The 21,137-nt window shown below is 37.2% G+C and overlaps 2 protein-coding genes and 1 pseudogene across 2 annotated transcripts; 1 reads left to right on the forward strand and 2 right to left on the reverse strand.

Annotated features, from left to right (window-relative positions):
- Nucleotides 1–1,717: 1,717 nt before the first annotated feature.
- On the reverse strand, nucleotides 1,718–5,188 carry LOC130877023 (olfactory receptor-like protein I9; annotated as a pseudogene).
- Nucleotides 5,189–5,860: 672 nt separating this feature from the next.
- On the reverse strand, nucleotides 5,861–6,799 carry LOC130877215 (olfactory receptor 1468-like). Its single transcript, XM_057774276.1, has one exon. It carries the CDS (start codon nucleotides 6,797–6,799, stop codon nucleotides 5,861–5,863), a length of 939 nt encoding a protein of 312 aa, XP_057630259.1.
- A 10,480-nt stretch (nucleotides 6,800–17,279) lies between these two features.
- On the forward strand, nucleotides 17,280–18,209 carry LOC130877302 (olfactory receptor 1468-like). Its single transcript, XM_057774452.1, has one exon. The coding sequence runs from the start codon at nucleotides 17,280–17,282 to the stop codon at nucleotides 18,207–18,209; it is 930 nt and encodes a 309-aa protein (XP_057630435.1).
- The last annotated feature ends 2,928 nt before the right edge of the window (nucleotides 18,210–21,137 follow it).

Raw genomic sequence — 21,137 nt, forward strand, 5'->3', positions numbered from 1 at the left:
TTTTTAGAATTTCATAAACTTCTAGACATAACTTGGAATAGTCAACAAAGAGGCAACTCTCAGAATAGCAGAAAATATTATATGATAAGATTTGCTATTCATACTACATAGGGAATTCCTAGAATTCAATAAAATCCATTAACTGTCTAGAACCTTTTCTTCTCTTTTTATTGATTTTTATTGAGCTCTACATTTTTCTCTGCTCCCCTCCCTGCTTCTTCCCTTCCCCGTTCAGTCCTCCCCCAAGGTTCCCATGCTCAAAATTTACTCAGGAGATCTCGTCTTTTTCTACTTTCTATTTCACATGTAGATTAGATCTATGTCTCTCTCAGTGTCCTCATAAATGGATAGAGGTAGAAAACATTATTTTGAGTGAGGTAACCCAGACACAGAAAGAGAATTATCATATGTGCTCATTCATAGGTGTTTTTTTTTTTTAACATAAAGCAAAGAAAATCAGCCTACAAGCCACAATCCCAGAGAACTTAGACAACAATGAGGACACTGTCCAGAATCTTTTGAGTTTGATGTAATCCCATTTGCCTCTTTTTGCTATTTCATTTGTTTTTCTGTCTATGTTTACCCAGATCTCCTGAAACTTTGCTATGGTGTTTTCTTTTAATAATGGTATCATAGTTCCTTGTCTTACATTTAAGACATCAATTTCTTGGGCTTCATGGCCTTAATTAAAATTTTATTACTAGTTTCATTTTTATTTTTTTTAAAAATTCAAAAGTTAAATATATTTTGATCATATTTTCCCCTCCAGATTCTCTTCCCTCTCTACTCACCCAATTTTAAGTTCTCTCTCAAAAAACAAGCAATTACAAAAAACTCTCCAAAACCAATAAAACAAACAAAAAAAATTCCCAAAATGAAGAAGATAAAAGGAACCAATATAAAATGCCCAACTGTAACCACATATTTTTACCTGACTTTGAGAAAATACATCAAGAAGTCCCTGGCTACTGATTATTATCAGATACAGAAAGAAATTACAGTAATGACAAGAATAAACTGAAGACTTAAAATCCTGTTCGGAGTCAAGACAGGTTAGAAAAGCAATATAGACAATGAAATAGAGATACAGTCTAGGGAATTAACTGGTGTAATTATTTAATGTAGACTGAAGAAATAACATGTGAAAGATTGAAAAGGTTGCTAAATTGAGATACTTTAATGCTATTAAATATTGATCTGAGATCATAGCATACACGTTTATAAACACAAAGTCACAGCAGATATTTTGAGAAATAACCATGGGGATTATGAATGAGTTTAAACTATGCTAAAATTTATAGACCACCTGGACAAGACAATGAGTGAATATTTGAGTCTGCCAAACTTATTTCCCCAATTCAACTATTTTATAAACTACCTCTAATTTTTTAAAAATATTTATTTATTTATTATGTATGCAATATTCTGTCTGTGTGTATGCCTGCAGGCCAGCAGAGAGCACCAGACCCCCTTACAGATGGTTGTGAGCCATCATGTGGTTGCTGGGAATTGAACTCAGGACCTTTGGAAGAGCAGGCAATGCTCTTAACCTCTGAGCCATCTCTCCAGCATCCACTACCTCTAATTTTTATAGTGAAAGTTATGTTATAGGACCTTTAAACAGAAACATCCAAAGTGATGAAAAATTCTATAACAAAATCCAGTATAAATATGAATATTTTTATAAGAAATTATATAAAAATCTGAATTGTTATCATCATAGGAAGGAGGAAATTTGCTTTTTGCAAAGTACTCTTTCTAAGGCTCCCTTCATATCTCTGTTCCTGAGGCTATAGATGAAGGGATTCAGCATAGGAGTTACCATTGTGTACATCAAAGACATGACAGTCTCTTTCACAGTAGAGTTATTAGCAGAAGGACACAAGTAGAGACCAATGACTGTCCCATAGAATAGTGACATTACAGACAGGTGAGAGCCACAGGTAGAAAAGGCCTTACGGATACCATGAGAAGAAGGGACCTTGAAGATGGAGAAAACAATTCTTTTTTTTTTTTTTTTTTTTGGTTTTTTGAGACAGGGTTTCTCTGTGGTTTTGGAGCCTGTCCTGGAACTAGCTCTTGTAGACCATGCTGGTCTCGAACTCACAGAGATCCGCCTGCCTCTGCCTCCCAAGTGCTGGGATTAAAGGCGTGCGCCACCACCGCCCAGCTGAGAAAACAATTCTTGCATAGGAAACAATGATGAGAAGGAAAGGGAGTACAACTAAAGGGCCTCCTACAACAAATATCACCGATTCATTATCATGGGTGTCAGAACAAGCCAGTTTCAGCAGTGTAGACATATCATAGAAATAGTGGGGGGATCATGTTGTCCTCACAAAATGACAGTCTGGCCATAGAAGGGTGTGCAGCATCGCATGGAATGTGGTTAGCACCCAGGACAGCACCACCAGACCCACACAGAGCTTAGGACTCATGATGCTGGTATAATGAAGCAGAAAGCAGATGGCCACATAGCAGTCATAGGCCATGACCACAAGGAGGAAGTTCCCAAGGTCTCCAAAATATAGAAAGAAGTATATCTGTGCCAGGCAGCCTGCATAGGGAATGGAAGGTACTTGGCTCTGCATGTTCTGCAGCAATTTTGGCATTGTGACAGAGGAGAAGCAGAAATCAGCAAAAGACAAATAACTGAGAAATAAGTACATGGGTGTGTGGAGATGGGAGTCCAGTAGAATGAGGATGATGATGATGAGGTTCCCCAGGACGGTGGTGAGGTACATGGCCAGGAACAGGGCATAGAACAGGTGCTGGTGCTCTGGGGGATGGGCAGGCCCAGGAGGAGGAACTGGGAGATGATAGTTTGGTTTTTTTCTAGTCATTTGTTTACTCCAATGCCTTGTCAGAAAAAATATAATAGTGCCACTTTATTTAATTTCAAATGAAGGTGAAAATATTTCAAATTAATCGGATGACGCTGCCTTCTTATTCCCTCTATATTGGCTTCGATTTAATTTGTCCAATGATGCTGTGGCCTATTGCTAAGGTTCTGGTATCTCTCTTCTTCAGCAGCTGCATGGTGTCTCCCTGGCTCTGCCTTTTAGTTCCTACATTCAGTTTAGTTTTCCCACCTAGCTCTCTTCTGTCCTGCCATAGGCCAAAGCAGTTTCTTTATTAACAAATGATAATAAAACATATTCACAACACACAGAGGGGAATACCACATCAGAGAAGGATAAGAGATGAACTGATGTAAAAACTAGTATAGGGAGATGCTATGGGACAATGATCTGTACCCTGTCACTTGTATTTTAAATAAATGCTGATTGGCTGGTAGCCAGGCAGGAAGTATAGGCAGGGCAAACAGGCATGAAGTAGAGGCAGGGCAATGTGAATTCTGGGAAGAGGGAAGTTTCAGTCTGCAGTCACTACCCAGACACAGAGGAAGCCAGACACAGAGCAAGCAAGAAGAGACTGCCTTGCCGTAAAAGGTACTAAGCTACATGGCTAATACAGACAAGAATTATGGATTAATATGTTATAAAAGTTAATAAGAAGCTTGAGATACTAGGCCAATCAGTTTTTAGTTACTGTATACCTCTATATGCTTCTTTGGGACTTTAATGGCTGTGGGACCAGGTGGGCTAGAAACCTCAAACAACAGGAAGAAAAGTAGAAAATAATAGAAAAAGGTTGTGTTTGAGTCATTTGGATGCTATGAAGTAGCAGTCTAGGATCATATAAATCATTTACTCATGTTTAAATACTATATTGCAGTAAACACAGTAATTTGAATTAAATAATAAAACCTTGGAAAAATTTATAATCAACTATTTCTTTTTTATTTTTATTTATTTATTTTTTTATAATCAACTATTTTAAAGTCCCTTTTATAACACCCACAGGCTTATACCCAAAGGATGCTCCATCCTACATAAGAACACCTGCTCAACAAAGTCGTTTTGTTTATTTCTTTCTTTTAGTTTTTCCAGACAGGATTTTTCTGTGTAACAGTCTTACTTGTCCTGAAACCAGCTCTGAAGACCAAGTTGGCCTTGAACTCACTGAGATTCATCTGCTTCTGCCTCCCAAGTGCTGGGATTAAATGCATGCACCCCCCGGCTGTTCTACTTTGCTTAATATAGCTTTATTCATAATAGTCAGGAACTAGAAACAAATTAGATGTCTCTAAACTAAAGGATGAATAAAGAAAATGTGGTACATTTACAAAAGTGAATATTGCTCAACTGTTTAAAAATGACAGAAAATTTGCATGCAAATTGTTGCAACAAGAAAAATCATCCAGAGTAAGGTAACCCAGACCCAGATATGGTATGCATTCAATTTTAAGTGGGTATTAACTGGTAAATAAATGATAATCAAGCTACAATATACAGAATGAGAGCAGTTATGATTATAGGAGGGCTGTAGTGGGGAAGTATGGATTTCTCTGTAAGCGTAGATAGAATAGATTCTTCAGTGGACTGACGGCAGGTGGGTATGGGAAAGTGAGGGATGAGTTGTAGGGGATGAAGGGAGAGAATGCTAGAAGAGACAGCTGGAATTGTGTGGTAGTTTAGGGGCAGTGTAGAAACCTAGTGCAGTGGAAAATACATGGAGTTTATGACCCTAGTGACATCTTCTAGTAATGTATGTTATGGAGTCTGAAGTGGCCATATTTTTTAGCCAGTCAAGGCTCCTGGTGGTGGGACTGGGTAACATTTTATTGAACTGTTGGCTGGGGAGATGCCTAAGCAACCATAGCTGATGCTAGGACAGAGGTTAACTCTCTGAAAAGTGACAGAGGGGCCCAATTGCCAGCAACAACATCCCTAGAGCTCTTTGAACATATAGAGGTCAAGCTGGTGCAGGCTTGCATCCTACACCCCTATATTCTAGTCCCTTTAGCACATAAAAGAACTCTTCTGGCTACAAAAGGAGAAACCTGTACACTAACTCAGCAACAAAACCCTCCAACTACACTCTTTCCTACCCGCAAGATGTTCTGGGGCAATGGTCTTTCAGATCTTGTCAGAGTTGCCAGCCCATTTTTGGTTTAACGTCAGGCCCATCCCACGAGAGGGAACCCATGCCCTGAATGGCCAGGGATCAGGGAATGTATTGTCCGCAGACCTAGGTAGAACCAAACTGGCAAAAAGAAATCAATGAAATGATGCCTAATGATAATTTGCTGTTTTCATAGATGCGTACCTTGTCCAGTTGCCATCATAGAGAGTTTCTCCAGCAGCAGATGGGAATTGCACGCATGGAGGATGTATGAGTGTGTACCATGTCCTATGCCTATGTGAAGACGGTTAGCTGGGTGATGTTGTAGTGTGTGTGTGTGTGTGTGTGTGTTTATGGCTCTTTTTATCTGTTTTTGAGACTGCTTTATTCCTACTGGGTTGCCTTGTCCAGCCTCAATATGATAACTATCACCTTGTGTTATTGTATACTTTGTTTTTGGTAATGGTTGGTTATCATCTTTTGGAGGCCTGTTCTTTTCTAAAGAGAAAACTGAGGGGTATTGGATTGGAGAGAATAGGGAGATGTGAGGATTTAAGAGGAGTAGAACGATGGGAAACTGTCATTGGAATGTATTGTATGAGAAAAGAATCTATTATCCATAAAAAATGATTGAAGAAAAAGAAATCAGATGAAACAATGGTGCTTACCTTATGGTTTTCTAGGATCATGCATGAAAAACAGAGGATGGTATTACTGAGTCACTTAGGTCCCCTTTCTTAACTGAACTACTTTGCAAAATTCCTGTTAGCAAATGAAAATATTATGTAGTTTTTTTTACTGTATATATGTCTGCACATATGGATATATTTTGTAATTTTCATTCCAATGTATTTGTGCAAGGTAAGTTTAAGTAAAAATCTTTATATTGCCACTATAAGGAGATTTTCTTCTTGTAAATGACTCTTATCAGGGCCTCCTTAATATCTCTGTTCCTCAGGCTGTAAATGAAGGGATTCAGCATAGGAGTCACCACTGTGTACATCATGGCCATGGTTGTCTCCTTTACAGTAGAGTTATTAGCTGATGAACATAGGTAGAGACCAATAATTGTGCCATAGAACAGTGAGACCACAGACAGGTGGGAGCCACAGGTGGAGAAGACCTTGTGGATAACCCGAGTAGATGAAACCTTCAGAATTGAACAGACAATCTGTACATAGGACACAATGATCAGTAAGAATGGAGTGACAATAACGAGCCCTCCCATGATAAATGTCATTAGTTCATTAATATGCGTGTCAGAGCAGGCCAACTTGAGCAGGGCAGATATGTCACAGAAAAAGTGGGGGATCACATTGTCCTCACAGAATGACAATCTGGCCATGAGTAGGGTATGCAGCAGAGCATGGAATGTGGCCAGCATCCAGCACAGCACCACCAGAAACACACAGAGTTTGGGGCTTATTTTGCTGGTGTAATGAAGGGGGAAGCAGATGGCCACATATCGGTCATAGGCCATGACCACAAGAAGGAAACTCTCCATGTTTCCAAAAACCAATAAAAAGTACATTTGTATCAGACAACCTGCATAGGTGATGGATGGGTCCTGGCTCTGCATGTTTTGTAGCAATTTGGGCATTGTGACAGAGGAAAAGCAGAGGTCAGAGAAGGACAAGTTGCTAAGAAACAAGTACATGGGTGTGTGGAGATGGGAGTCCAGTAAAATGAGGATGATGATGATGAGGTTTCCCAGGACGGTGGTGAGGTGCATAGCCAGGAACAGGGCATAGAACAGGTGCTGGTGTTCTTGGGGAATGGGCAGGCCCAGGAGGAGGAACTGGGAGATGACAGTTTGGTTGTTCATGATCATTTTTCATCTCCATAATCCTAATGAGAAAATATCAGTATCCCTTAAAATTTGAAGTATAAGTGAACATATAGTTAGGATCTGATAATCAACATAGTAATTATAATCTCAAACTTTCAAATGTCCATAATCATAACCATCAATAAATTTTCTCATCTTATCTAAACAGGTTTCTATTCCCATTCTTTCCTAGACAGTTGTATTACATTTCCAGGGAGATACAAAATAGACTAAAGCTTCTCTCTCCTGCTCTCTGCTTAACTGTAATTTGTTCATTTGTAATTTTGCTTTATATTATTTTAATAATGAATGTTTTTGAAGAATTTGGATAAATTTTATTACCATATATCATATAAATGTCAAGAATATTGCACATACTCCTTTGCCTTGGATTACCATTACAAACTCAGACATCCATACCTCTGTAACATATTTATTTCTGCACCACCGTTCATTAATCATCTTCCCTCCATTGCGCATATAAAAGGCATAGGAAGCTCAAAAGCCCCAAGTGAGTTTCATGTCTTCATGCTGTTGTCTCCCAAAGTGTTTCTCATTCTCCTACCTCTCCCATGTGCCCTAGTGTAGTAAAAGAAATTCATGTTTGAGTCAAAAATCTGTAAATTTCTATCCATTAATTTTTTTCTTATTTTGAACTGCTGTCATGAATTATACAATCTCCCCTTTATTCTCCTCCCATTTCATCAATCCCTTCCTGTGAGATTGTATCCATATATGAGGCTCACATCTTCTCTTTGCTGGAATACAAAAGCGGTCTCTGTTCATGTCTACATTCTCATGTCTCCTGAGTCTTTTCTTCTCTTTCAGCCTCCAGCATTACACTGCTCATTCTAACAGAGTAGTTCCATCATCTCTTGCCTGATTTATTCTTCATATTACCACTATTTTTCTTAGAACAAGACTAAAGCTCCTATCAGGGACACAAATGTTGTTTCATTATCTCACAGTGGCCAATGGTATCCCATACATTCTCACAGTGACACTTGCTTTTCTCTCTTTATCAGTGTTAGGGTTAAAACTCTTCACCTCCCACATTTTAGAGTTTCTCCTCTACTTCCCTACCACTTCCTCCCCTCTGTTTCTCGATTCATCTTCTTCATCCTCACTCATATATAATGGATATTACTTGGCACATACACAGCTAAATTTACTCTATCTCTCCATAAGTGAGACCTTCAGCCTTGTTCCATAGTGTACTATATGTATCCTGCACACTAATACTTTCATCACTGCTGTAAGATAGCTCACCATCACTTGTAAACTATGTGGATGAAAGGTCTCATATGCTTCTTTCTGTTTGATTATTTATAATATTTTTTAATCTTCAACTAGGGCTAGTACATGTCATGATGCTTGAATTTCACTAGTGAAGATTAGGTACCTGCTGCTCAAATTAATACTGATTTCTTCAACTTCAAAGTAGAGAAATCCCCATTTACACAGAAAGACTTAACCACTTAGCCCTAAATTGTACACTTCATAATGAGTGTCGAAGATCTGATGCTACATTTCTGCAGTGTTAAGGTTAGTCAATTCCTTAATAATACTGATGACTCCAAATCATCTCCACCTGCTTTAATTCACAAAATGTCATTGATATTGATGAAGAAGACAGGGTGGGAAGTTTTATGAACAATATAAAAAAGAAATAAAAAGTTTAACTGGAAATGTTACTTAAATTTTTTCTCAGACATCTATATTGTTTGTGATGACTAATTTATGTATCAGGTGGTTGAAGCCTGATACCAATTTTGGACAAAAGCTACTTGCTGTGCAGGTATTCTCTTTTTTTCAAGACAGAGCTTTTCAGTGTAACTATGCATATATTGTGTAAATATAATTTACTATGTAGAGATTGAATAAAGTGACTAACACTCCATAACATGATAAGCTTCATGCAATCTTAAGAAGGAATTAGAGAAAAAGGATACTTCACAAAAGAAAAATTTTGCATTTTTTTGGCTGAAGATATAACTCTGTAGCCTACACTCTTTTCCTGGATGCCAGTATTCTAGGGACTTGTTCAAATGTTGCCCTTATCGTATTCCCACTGTAAGTCTGTATCCTAAGGCAAATGCATGAGTACCCCCAACCTCATATGTCAGTTTTGATTCTGTGCAACACTGGTGAATGAACCTATCAAGTGTATAAAAACTGACAACAGAGTAAATACATCAAGAGATCTACAGAACTTTCTCTTATATGTACACCTATGTTTGACTGCTTGTATCTTCTCAGATTTACAATGTTCACTGCAGCTGATTTAAGAGTTTCACATGTAGACATTGAAAATTAGCATTACAGAGGGGAAAGCATGTAGGAAAAAGAAATCATGCACCATTTCAAAATATGCTTTCATTATGTATCCAATCTTGGCTTCTAACATACATCACTCCTGCCTCTGCTTCCCAAGCACAGGCATTATAGGCATTTGCTACCATGCCCAGTTTCTCCTCTTCCTCTAAATAAACAGCACTTTTGTGTAAGATGTCATGTGTGCAAAGATGAGAAGTCAGAGAACTCACCATCAACAATTATCACTCACGGGCCAATAGACTTCATACCATCTTTCCATATTCAGCACACTGTAGTGAAATGGAAGAGCAAATAAAAAAATCCCAGGTGATATTTCTCTAACATTTGTTACAGTTGTATATCATGCTGTATTCTGCAGAAGCATGGAGTTGAAAAGTAGCTCTTCTTGTGCTTTTACATGAGTACCTGTGATATAATGCCTTTCTTGATGGACTACACTTAGGAGCAATCACAGATATTAGAACTAAGACACTGATTTGGGAAATTGTACAGATAAAACTAATCATTCTCTTGGGTAGGACATTGTTCAGACTTCGTTAAGACCCCACAGGCGAAGGCATAGTAAACAACCATTGAACATTACAGCAGTGAACTCCATCTCACAGTGCTGTTCTCATGTGGAAATGATGTGATACCGAGAGAAAATTACATAATGAGTAATTGTAATGAGCCCATCCATGTGAACTTGGTTATATGATTATCATGAAACAAATACATGTACAGTGTGGTGAAGTCCTAAAAGACAGAGAAGGAAAAATACTATCATACCTGGAAAACTGTCTAGCATCTCACTGGAAATTCATGTGGAATGAGAGCAAGACACCGGCTTATTTTCCTGAATGTACCTATGTCTGCTGAGGCTGAGCCAAACTTTCTGATTCAAGATCCTGCTCGCCTTCATTTTATTTGCATGCAAAGAACTAATGGTGTCTATACTCATCCCTTTGCCACATCCCTACTCACATCCCCCTGTGGCTATCATAGGGCCTTGGGGACCTACATCCCATAGGAATCCAGATATTGTATAACTCATTAAAGACTTAGAAATTACCCAGTACCTTTCTAGGACCAATTTACCCCATGGATCTCTAGTGGAGACCAATTATTATCACCTATTTCTCTTTCCTATACTTAGGGGAAGGTAAAATTTAAAAACTTACAATTTAAAAACATCTAAACAAATAGCAGCAACAAGGAAGCCTCAAAAGATTGGAAATATGCAAACTTCTTACCTTTTCAGGCAATGTACCAGGGTTTTGCTTCACTTCCATAACTAGGAAGGAAGTAGAGACAGGCAACCAGAATAAGAGAATTCTGGGGAGAGGAAAGGCAGAGTCAATCACTCTCCAAATACAGAAGAAGCAAGATGAGAATGCCTCATCAATAAAAGTTACCAAGCCACGTAGCTAATATAGACAAGAATATAGGTTATTTTAAGTTGTAAGATCTAGTTAATAATAAGCCTGAGCCATCGGTCAAACAGTGTTGCAGCTAATGCAGTTTCTGTGTGATTATATGAGACTAGATGGCTTGGGAAACTAAAGCACAGTCTTTGTTTACAGGTGCAATGAATTAGTTCTCTTTTCTTGATTCATTTATTCCTTAAGTTTTTCCTATAAGTATGGTATAAAATCTGTTCCTGTATTCTAGACTTCAATGACTTTTTCATTTTCATTTGAAAATCATCACCTCAAGAACTCTTTGCTTTGTTGCATGTTTGTCCAGTGCTCATCTTCTTATAAGGTTCTGTGAGCATTTCGATCTTAATACACACAAGCTAATGGTGAGTTCAATCACATCTCTTTGTCCTTTCATGTTTTGATTGATGATATCATCTCCTGCCCAATTACCTGAGCAGACACATCTCTATTTGCTTAACTATCCATAAAACTAGACAATGATTCATATAGTTTCTATGTTGTACTTTTTTCACTGAATATTCTTCCTAGAATATTATTTTCTCTATGGTTCTAAAAGTTGCAGCAGTTCTTGTCATTGATAAACTGAAATCTCAGTGTCATAGTACAATAGAATTATCAATATAAAGAATACTAAGATATAAGTTAAATCATTTTTCTCTACATGAGAAGAATCTAATACATTAACATGCAATAATTCATACAATCAATAATATTTAAAATTAAGCAAGAGCTAAAATTTGCCCTAGAGAAAAAAAAACAATCTCTTCAACACTTAGTTCTGGAAACATTGAATGTCAAAGTATGGAATAGTGAATCTATATCATTATTTCTCACTGTTCATGAAATCCATGTATTGCATAAAAATAGGAGTATTGATCTATAGGATGGAACTGCAGTCCCAGACATAAGATGTCCAATTTCTTACTAGGAAACGAAAATGCACACTGATGAAAAGACAATAACTTAACATTCCCTTCAAGCAGAAGAATCTTCTTAGAAGAAGAGATTGAAAAATTGTAAGAGCCACAGGTGGTGGGTGACTTCAAGGAAACAAAATCTTCCAGAAATTACAGTTCTGCTTCACATATGAACTAACAAAGACTGTGGCTTCATGCCCACATTCCAACCAGACAGTGTGTCAACACTGAGAGAAGAAGCAAGTTCCCACCCCTAAACATGAAAATGTATGGAGGACTGGAAGTGAGATATATGGCTGGACTAGAAGTGAGTAGAGCTTGGAACAGAGGGATCAAGTTGAGAGGGTGTAGAAAAAAATACTAGGAGAGACAACTGGAATTTTGGGGGGGAATTTTGCTTTTGCAATGGAATTTCCCTGAAATCTACCAGGGTGACTAGCAAAATCTTCTAGTAATGGGGCATACAGAGTCTAAATCACCCATCTTCTGTAACCAGGCAAACTTCCAGTAGAAGAAATTACATCAGATCAGCACAGTCACAAAAACTTTGATTTACAATCTGTCCTGCCTGCAAGATGTGCTGTGGTTATAGTGCCATAGGACTGTGGGATTAGCCAACCAATGGCTGGTCCAACTTGAGACCCATGATGTAAGAGGGAGCCCAAGCCTGGCATTGCCTGGAGGCCAGAAAGCAGAGGCAGGACAGCCAGGATATAGCCAAAAAGCCAATGAAATGATTTATAATGGTACTCCACTATAATTGTAGATCAGAGCCTAGCGTAATGGCCATCAGAGAGGTTTTATCCAGCAACTGATAGGAGAAGATCCAAAGACACACAAACAGTAGGTGAAAGCCAGAGGGATCAAGGACACCCCAAAAGCATGGCCCGCAGAATTAACTAACCAGGGCTCCTACTGGCTACAAAAACTGAAATAACCAGGGAGATGGTAAGGGTCTGATCTAGGTTCTCTGCATAAAAGTTATAGATGGTAGCTTGGAGTCCTTGTGTGACCCCTGACAGAGGGCGTGGCAGCTGTCTTTGCCTCTTTTACTGCCATTTGAGACCCTTATCCTCCTACTGGGCTGCCTCATCCAGTCTTGATATGAGGGTTTGTGACTTGTCTTATTGTAGCTTGTAATCTCATGTTTGGTTGATATCCTTGTGAGGCTTGATCTTTCTGAAGGAAAATGGAGGAGGAGTTGATCTTGGAGATAGGGAAGGCAGGAGGGACTGGGATGAGAGGAGAGGAGCAAACATGTGGTCCCAACACAATACATGAGAGAAGAATAAGTAAAAAATGGGCAATTTTTTTAAAAAAAGAAATTATCAAATATACACAGAGTGAAAGAAAGAAAGAAGACATGTCAAATTAATATATTCTGGCAAAAAAATACTTTTCTATAGTGAAATCTCACAGGTATATGAACTATACTTCAGTATAGGACTTATCCTCATAAGTTGTTGAACAACACTAAATAAATTCAACATTTTTTAGTGTTTTAGCCTCAGTAGGCTTTTGAGGTTCATTTTTTGTCCTTTTGTTTTTTTGCTTTTATGAGGAAGCATTAAACATGCCATCTCTCATTAAATTCCCATCCTTTTCATTGGCACACATAGAAATATTATTGATGAACTTCAAAATTTTCCATAATGTTGTGTATATGTCCTAAATAATTTTGCAGGTACTCAGTTATTTTGAATTGAGATGCTGTATTTGAAAGTCATCCCAGTGTGTGTGATTTTGTATAATCTTATTCTACTTAAAACAACTGTTGGATACAGAGTTGACTTAGTCATTAAAGATTAGGATCATAGCCAAAACTTACAAAACTATCCATGTTTTTTGTGAAAATTTTTCTTGTACTTTAAATCATTAATAATGAAAATAATTTTTCTTATAACCTGGGGTGGTTTTCTAGTCAGATTTTTCATTTCCCCCTCTGGCAAAATGGGCTCCAGTCAAGCAGAAGTCTACTCATTACCTGAGTGGATATGCAACTTTCCACTCTTTTTGATTTTCTTGTGACTGAAATAAGTTTATTCATCTTGTTTACTGTTGCTATTTAAATTTTATATTCCTTTAAGTAGAGGAAGGAGTGATAAGTGGCTATAAATATTCTCCATTAGAGATTCCAGAATTAAATTCATCCTAGAAAGGTCCTGGATAATTACAGTGTCTTTAATGAGTGATAGTAAATCTGGATTCCTAAGAGATATATGGCCCCTAAGGCCTAGAAATGTCCACAGAGTGGTTTGAGTAAGGATGGAACATATAGGCAATGGATAAAGAGGTGAATAGATCCTGTGCCTGTGAGTAAAATAAAGGTAAGGATATTGAACTAGAAACTTTGACTACCCTCGGAATATCTAGTTAAATTCAGGAAAATAAGTTGGTATATTGCTCTGAATCAAAATGAATTTCCAGTGTGTTACAGGGCAATTTTAGAGGTATGATAACATTCTTTCTTTCTGTCTCCCAAGATATCCCCACATTGGGGAAATATTTGTTTCATGGACATCATATAACTGCTTTTTTATTGATGGATTTGTTATAATTACTCATTCTATATTTTTCTCTCAATTTTACACCTCTTCAACACAAGTGCTGCTAGATGGAGTTTACTGCTGTAATGTTGAATGGTTGTTTATGGTATATTGATTTGTGGGGTATTAGCAAACTCTGAACAGTGTTTTACCCAAGGTTATGATCATTTTTGTTGCACAAGTTCACAAGTCTGTGTTTTAGTGGTAACATCTATGACTGATCCTAAGTGCAATCCATCGAGGAAGACATTAATGTCATGAAGACGTTCATGTAAAAGTACAAGAAGAGCTACACACCCAAACGCAATGCTTCTATAGAGTCTAAGAAAATATGTAGTAGTACCAAATGTTAGAAAAATATTACTTTGGATTTTTTTTTTGGAGGAGCTTGGGGGATTGGGATGGTTGGGATATAGGAAGGGTGGATACGGGAGCAGCGAAGTATATATCCTAACTAAGGGAGCCATCTTAGGGTTGGCAAGAGACTTGACTCTAGAGGGGCTCGCAGGTGTCCAGGGAGATGTCCCCAGCTAGTACCTTGGGCAACTGAGGAGAGGGAACCTGAAATGATCCTATCCTATACTTATGAATATCTTACATATCATCTTAGAACCTTCATCTGGCGATGGATCGAGATAGAGACAGAGACTCAATTTGGAGCAACGGTCTGAGCTATTACTTTGGATTTTTATTTGCTGTTTAATTTGAGAACGGTTGATTGAATACCCAACGACAGTATGTAAATTCATTGGCACATCAGTGATAAGATCAGTCTTCTGATCTTTGCACACATGCCTCCCTAAGACAAAGGTACTGTTAATTTACAGAAGGAGAAACTGTACATTGTGACACAGGCCAATAATGTCAGTGCTTGAGACGCAGAGGCAGGAGTGCTACATGTTTGAGGTCACATATAAAGAGAGCATCTTTATATATGGTCCATGATATTTTCCTGCATGTTTTCCTCATCTGAAGTGTTAATACAAATGTCTAAGCATGTAAACTCTAAATTCATCTGTGTTGAACACTGTCAGTCTGTGACGTTACAAGCATTCAGATTTTGGTATAGTGTTAGAGAAACTTGATGCTTCTCTTTTGTCAGTTTTGAGACATCAAAGGTTCAGTCAGTGTAATGTGAAATCACAGAATAATGTGTGTGTATGAGTGGTATGTGTGTGTTTATGTGATCTCTTGCATGTGAGTTACAAGACAAACTGCCCAGTGTTAGAGACTGATAAGGCCAACGTTTGAAGAACTGTCTATAATTTTTGAGTCTCTGAGGAGAGTGGAGGATTCAGACTTGTATCTAAGGTAAAATATGAAAACCCTTCTAAAATATACTGTCTTTTTCTTCTAATTCTTTCATCTGATTGCATGAAGAAAATCACCTTATGAAGTGTTAGTTACATTACTCAAAGTCTACAGATTAAATGTCACTTTTGTTTGCCTTCATAGCAACTAGTATTTTTCAAAAATAAACATCATGCTCAACTGACATGATGCATAAATTAATCATCACATACAGTATAGACATCAGAGGAATAACTCAAGTCAAGTTTCCAAACTAATTGTGCTGCTTCTTTTTTTATAGCTCATAAAATTTTATCATATCAATGACGTTTTTTGGATTAAAGCATAATGGATATTATTGGGAGTCATCAGTATTACTGAGGTGTGATAAAATGACTAACTTTGTAGAAATGCAACACTAGATCTATGATATTCATTGTAGAGTGTAAAATTTAGGATAACGGATCAAATCTTTCTATTATAATTGGGATTTTTTTTACCTTTGAATTAAAAAAATATGTAACAGTTTGAGAACCATGTAACAAATGATCACTGCCCAAATTCATGCAATGGGTCAGGTACTGACCCCAGTTGGAGATTAGGAATGAATGCAAATGGTCAAATGAAATAAACTCATGTGTGACATTTCTTGCATATAGTTTACCATTGATGGGAAGATAGCTTAAAACAGTTATCAAAGTATTAAGTGCATGGAATACATATAGGATGTAATGGGACATGGGTGAAGACCTTTTTGATATGGGGAGATAGAGTATATTTAGTTGTTTATGTGTTGCATAATATGCCTTACATATGAATGAGGATGAGTGAGATGAAAGGGAAAGAAAGAGGAGGAAATAATAGGCAAGTGGAGAAGAAACTCATAAATTGGAAGGTAAAGAGTTTTACTGCAGCATTGATAAAGAGAGAATTCCAAGTGTCAATGTAAGAACATATAAGTAAGGGTATAGCTTTGGCACACATGAGATAATGAAAGAGCATTAGTGTACAGATAATGAAATGAGGTTTGTGTCCCTGACAGGAGCTTTATCCTTATCCTCAGAGCAACAGTGGTAATCTGAAGAATAAATCAGAAAAGAGAGAGTGGTACTCTGGTGTAAAGGAGAAGAGAATGGTCATGAGACATGGGAACATAGAGATAAACTGAGTCTGCTTCTGTATTCCAGGAAAGACAAGATGAGATCCTCATATATGAGTATATTCTCACAGAAAGGGATGGATGAAATAGGAGGTGAATGAAGATGGATTCTGTATTATTTATGAAAGCAGTTCAAGGTAAGGAAAATAAGTGGATTAAAAGTCACAGACTTCTGACTCAAACTGAATTTCTTTCATTGTACTATGAAACACTGCAGAAGAGAATGAGGAACGCTTTAGAAGAAAAAACATTGAAAAGATAACTTTCACATGGGGCTTTTGAGCTTCTGATGCCTGTCACAGTGCAATGGAGGGAAGATGATTAGTGAAAATGAAGCAGAAATCTGTATGTTACAGAGACACAGATGTCTGAGTTTGAAATAGTAATGTAAAGCATTAGAGTATGTGAGCTTCTTTTGGAATTTATGTAAAATTAGGATGTTAAAGCTCATCCAAACTCTTCAGGAACACCAATATACAATATAACCTAGAACAAAGTACAAATAAACAAACTACAGTTACCCATGATGTGCAGACAGTAGGAGAGAGAAGCATTAGCTCATTTTGTATCTCTGTAGAAATGCATAGAACTGTTTTAGAAAGACTGAAAAATAGAAATCTCTTATAAAAAGTTGAGAAAATCATTTGTGATGGCAATGATTACAGATATTTAGAATTAGAGATTATTATTACAATAACTGTAACTGTCAAATCTATTTTTGTAGAATATATATCATTAATCTACATTCATTTATATTTTGAATTTTTAGGGACACTGATGTTTTCTCATTAGGACTGGAGAGGAAAAATTACAATGAGCAATAAAACTTTTACCTCCCAGTTCCTGCTCCTGGGCCTGCCCATCCCCCCAGAGCACCACCACCTGCTCTGTGCCCTGCTCCTGGCCATGTACCTCACCACCGTCCTGGGGAACCTCAGCATCATCATCCTCATTCACCTGGACTCCCATCTCCACACACCCATGTACTTGTTTCTCAGCAACTTGTCCTTCTCTGACCTCTGTTTGTCCTCTGTCACAATGCCCAAATTGCTGCAGAACATGAACAATGACATATCCATCTCCTATGCAGGTTGTCTAACACAAATGTACTTCTTAATAGTTTTTGGAGGCATGGAGACTTTCCTTCTTGTGGTTATGGCCTATGACCGCTATGCGGCCATCTGTTTCCCTCTTCATTACACCAGCATCATGAGCCCCACGCTCTCTGTGTGTCTGATAGTGTTGTGCTGGGTACTTACCGTGCTGTATTCCATGTTGCATACCCTACTCCTGGCTAGATTGTCATTCTGTGAAAACAATGTGATCCATCAATTTTTCTGTGATATATCTGCCCTGCTCAAGTTGGCCTGCTCTGACATTTATATTAATGAATTAATGATATTTGTCTTGGGAGGGCTTTTTAGTGTCATTCCATTCTTACTCATCATTATGTCCTATGTAAAAATTGTCTGCTCCATCCTAAAGGTTTCATCTTCTCGGGTTATCCACAAGGTCTTCTCCACTTGTGGCTCCCACCTGTCTGTGGTCTCCCTGTTCTATGGGACACTTATTGGTCTCTACATATTTCCATCAGCTAATAACTCCACTGTGAAGGAGACAGCCATGGCCATGATGTACACAGTGGTGACTCCCATGCTGAACCCCTTCATCTACAGCCTAAGGAACAGAGACATGAAAGAGGCCCTGATAAGTGTCCTTTGCAAGAAGAAAATCTCTTTATAGTGGCAACACTGATATTTACTTAAATATGTCTAGTAAATATATTAATATTTATATTACAAAATATATCTCTTAAATGAGACAAACATTTAATAGCATACTAGAAACAAATTTTTCATTTAAGAAATGGGACTTTAGTGACTCAGTGATGCCATCTTCTGTCTTTAATGTGTGATTCTTGAAAATCATTAGATAAGATCTCCATACTTTATATTACTCTTATTCCAAGGTTTTGTGATCTTCTTCTTCTTTTTTTATTAATTTTTTTAAATTAAAAATTTCCGCCTCCTCTCTGCCTCCCTTTTCCCTCCCCCTCACTTTGCACTCCTCACTCCCCTCCCCCTCCCTCTCCAGTCCAAAGAGTAGTCAGGGTTCCCTGCCCTGTGGGCAGTCCAAGGTCCTCCCCCCTCCATCCAGGTCTAGGAAGGTGAGCATCCAAACAGGCTAGGCTGGTTTTGTGATTTTATGCAAATTTCTATGTTGGTTGCAGTATACTTTTTAAATATTAACAAATTATATATAATAATCTTATATTGATGCTCAGTAATCTATTTCTACTTATGTATTCTCTCATGCCAATTCATTCAAGGCTATTCCCTATTTTGCCATCTATCAGATGCAGTGTATAGTTTAATGTTGAGATCTTTGATCCACTTGGTTTGAATTTTATTCTGGGTGACAAATATGGATTTATTTGTGTTCTTCTACATACTGACATCCAGTTAGACCAGCACCATTTGTTGAAGATGGTTTTTACTTTTTTTGTATATTTCAGGTGTTTGTATCATAACTCAGGTGTCCACAAGTGTGGGGTTTATGTCTGGGTCTTTGATTCTATTAAATTGATCAACATGTCTCTTTTAATGTTGATATCATGTATTTCTGGTACTATAGCTCTTTTCAATTTCTGTAAATAATTGTAGTAGAATTTTGATCGCTTTTGGTAGGATGACATTTCTACTACAATAATTCTACCAATCAATGAGCATGGTAGAGCTTTCAGTTTTTTAAAATATCTTCTTCAATTTCATTCTTTGAAGATTTTGTCATACAATTCTTGAGCTTGCTTGGTTAGGGATAGACCATGATTTTTTTTATATTGTTTGTGGTTATTGTGAAGGGTGTTGCTTTAATTAGTGGTGGTCTGACTGGATTCTGAGGTTATTTCAATTTTGTATTTTTTGACACTTACGTTGTCACTGATTATGTGGTCAATTTAGGGGAAAGTTCTGTGAGGGGCTGAGAAGAAGGTATATTCTTTTGTGTTTGGGTGAAATGTTCTGTAGGTATATATTAGGTATGTTTGGTTTTAATGCCTGTGAGCTCCAATTTTTCTCTGGTTTTTGTCTAGATGACCTCTATATTGGTACTAAAGGAGGGTATTGAAGTTTCCCACTATCAATGTGTGAGGGCCAATCTATGGTTCAAGGTCTAGTAATGTTTCCTTTACAAACATGGATGCCCTTGCCTTTAGGGCATAGATGCTAAGAATTGAAATGTCATCTCATTTGATTCATATTTTGATAAATATGAAGTATCCTTCCCTATCTCTTTTCATTGATTTTGGTTTAATCTATTTTGATAGATATTAGACTGCTGATATTAGCTTGCTTCATAGGTCCATTTGCATGAAAACTATCTCCAATCCTTTATTGTGATATAATGTCTATCTATATTTGATGCTGATCTGTCTTTCTTGTATGCAGAATAAGAATAGATCCTTTTTTTGCATTCATTCTGTTAGACTGTTTATTTTATCAGACAATTGAATCCATTGATAATAAGAGTTATCAATGACAAATAATTTTAATTCCATTACTTTCTTGTTGGTGATGGAAGTGGTAGTGTTTATGTGTGTGACTATGTATTCCTTTTTTGGTTTTCATGGTGTGAGATTATTTATTTCCTGTGTTTTCATGGTTGTAGTTAACCTCCTTGGGTTGGAATTTTCTTTCTAGTATCTTCTGAAGGACTGAATTTGTAGATAAATATTGATTGAAAATTTGCCTAGGTGTAGTAGTCTAGGCTGTTAGCCATGGTCTCTCAGAGTCTGGAATACATTCAGTCATGCCCTTCTGACTTATAGAGTTTTCACGGAGAAGTTGTGTTCAGTTGTAATAGGACTGCCTTTATATATTACTTAGCCTTTTCCCATGGAAGCATTTATAATTCTTTCTTTGTAATGTAATTTTAGTGTTTTCCTTATTATGTATTGTAGGGATTTTCTTTTCTATTCCAGTCAATAACCTTCTAATGTTTTCTCCTGTTCTTCCTACATTGATTTTTGAATCATTTCATCTTTCAAGATTTTCTTCCTTTTTCATTTCTTTGTTGTCTTTTCTGGTTTGGTGTGATCCTGAACTAATTTTTCTGGTCCTCTTATATAACAATGGTATTTGTAATATTTGTTCCTGAAATTATCAGCCAGCAGCCCTTAATCTTATTTCCACCACACCCACAGAAAGAAGCTAGAAGGAGAACATGCAAGTCTTTAAGAATGTCTTTCATTTGTCTTGCAAAATTCCTTATGCAGACATGTTATAGTACTTGAAAAATATGCTATATAGTTTCTCTCTTATCACATGAATTGTAATATTCTCTAATGTACCAAGAATTAGTTCTCTTGTCTTCTTCAATTCATTCCCTTACCTTCCCCTGTAAGTTATGATATAAAAATATCTTCCTGTATTTTAGCATCCATTGACTTTTTCATCTTCAAGATCAGCTCCTGCATAGCTTGCTGATATTCTACATGTATGTCCAGTACATATCTTCATGTAAGGCTCTGTGAGCCATTCAGAGTAAACACACACAACTTTGAATGCTAAGTTCCATCACATCTCATCTTTGTCCTTAAATGTTTTATGATGTTACCTCCTACCAAATTACCTAAGAATCTACTTCCCAAAATGTATATAACTATCCATAAAA

Source organism: Chionomys nivalis, chromosome 7 (genome assembly GCF_950005125.1).
Source record: "Chionomys nivalis chromosome 7, mChiNiv1.1, whole genome shotgun sequence".
NCBI classification, from domain to species: Eukaryota; Metazoa; Chordata; class Mammalia; order Rodentia; family Cricetidae; genus Chionomys; species Chionomys nivalis.

Bases quoted from the DNA above. Each gene is read 5' to 3' on its own strand.
- LOC130877302 (XM_057774452.1), top strand. From the start codon at position 17,280: ATGAGCAATAAAACTTTTACCTCCCAGTTCCTGCTCCTGGGCCTGCCC.
- LOC130877215 (XM_057774276.1), bottom strand. From the start codon at position 6,799: ATGATCATGAACAACCAAACTGTCATCTCCCAGTTCCTCCTCCTGGGC.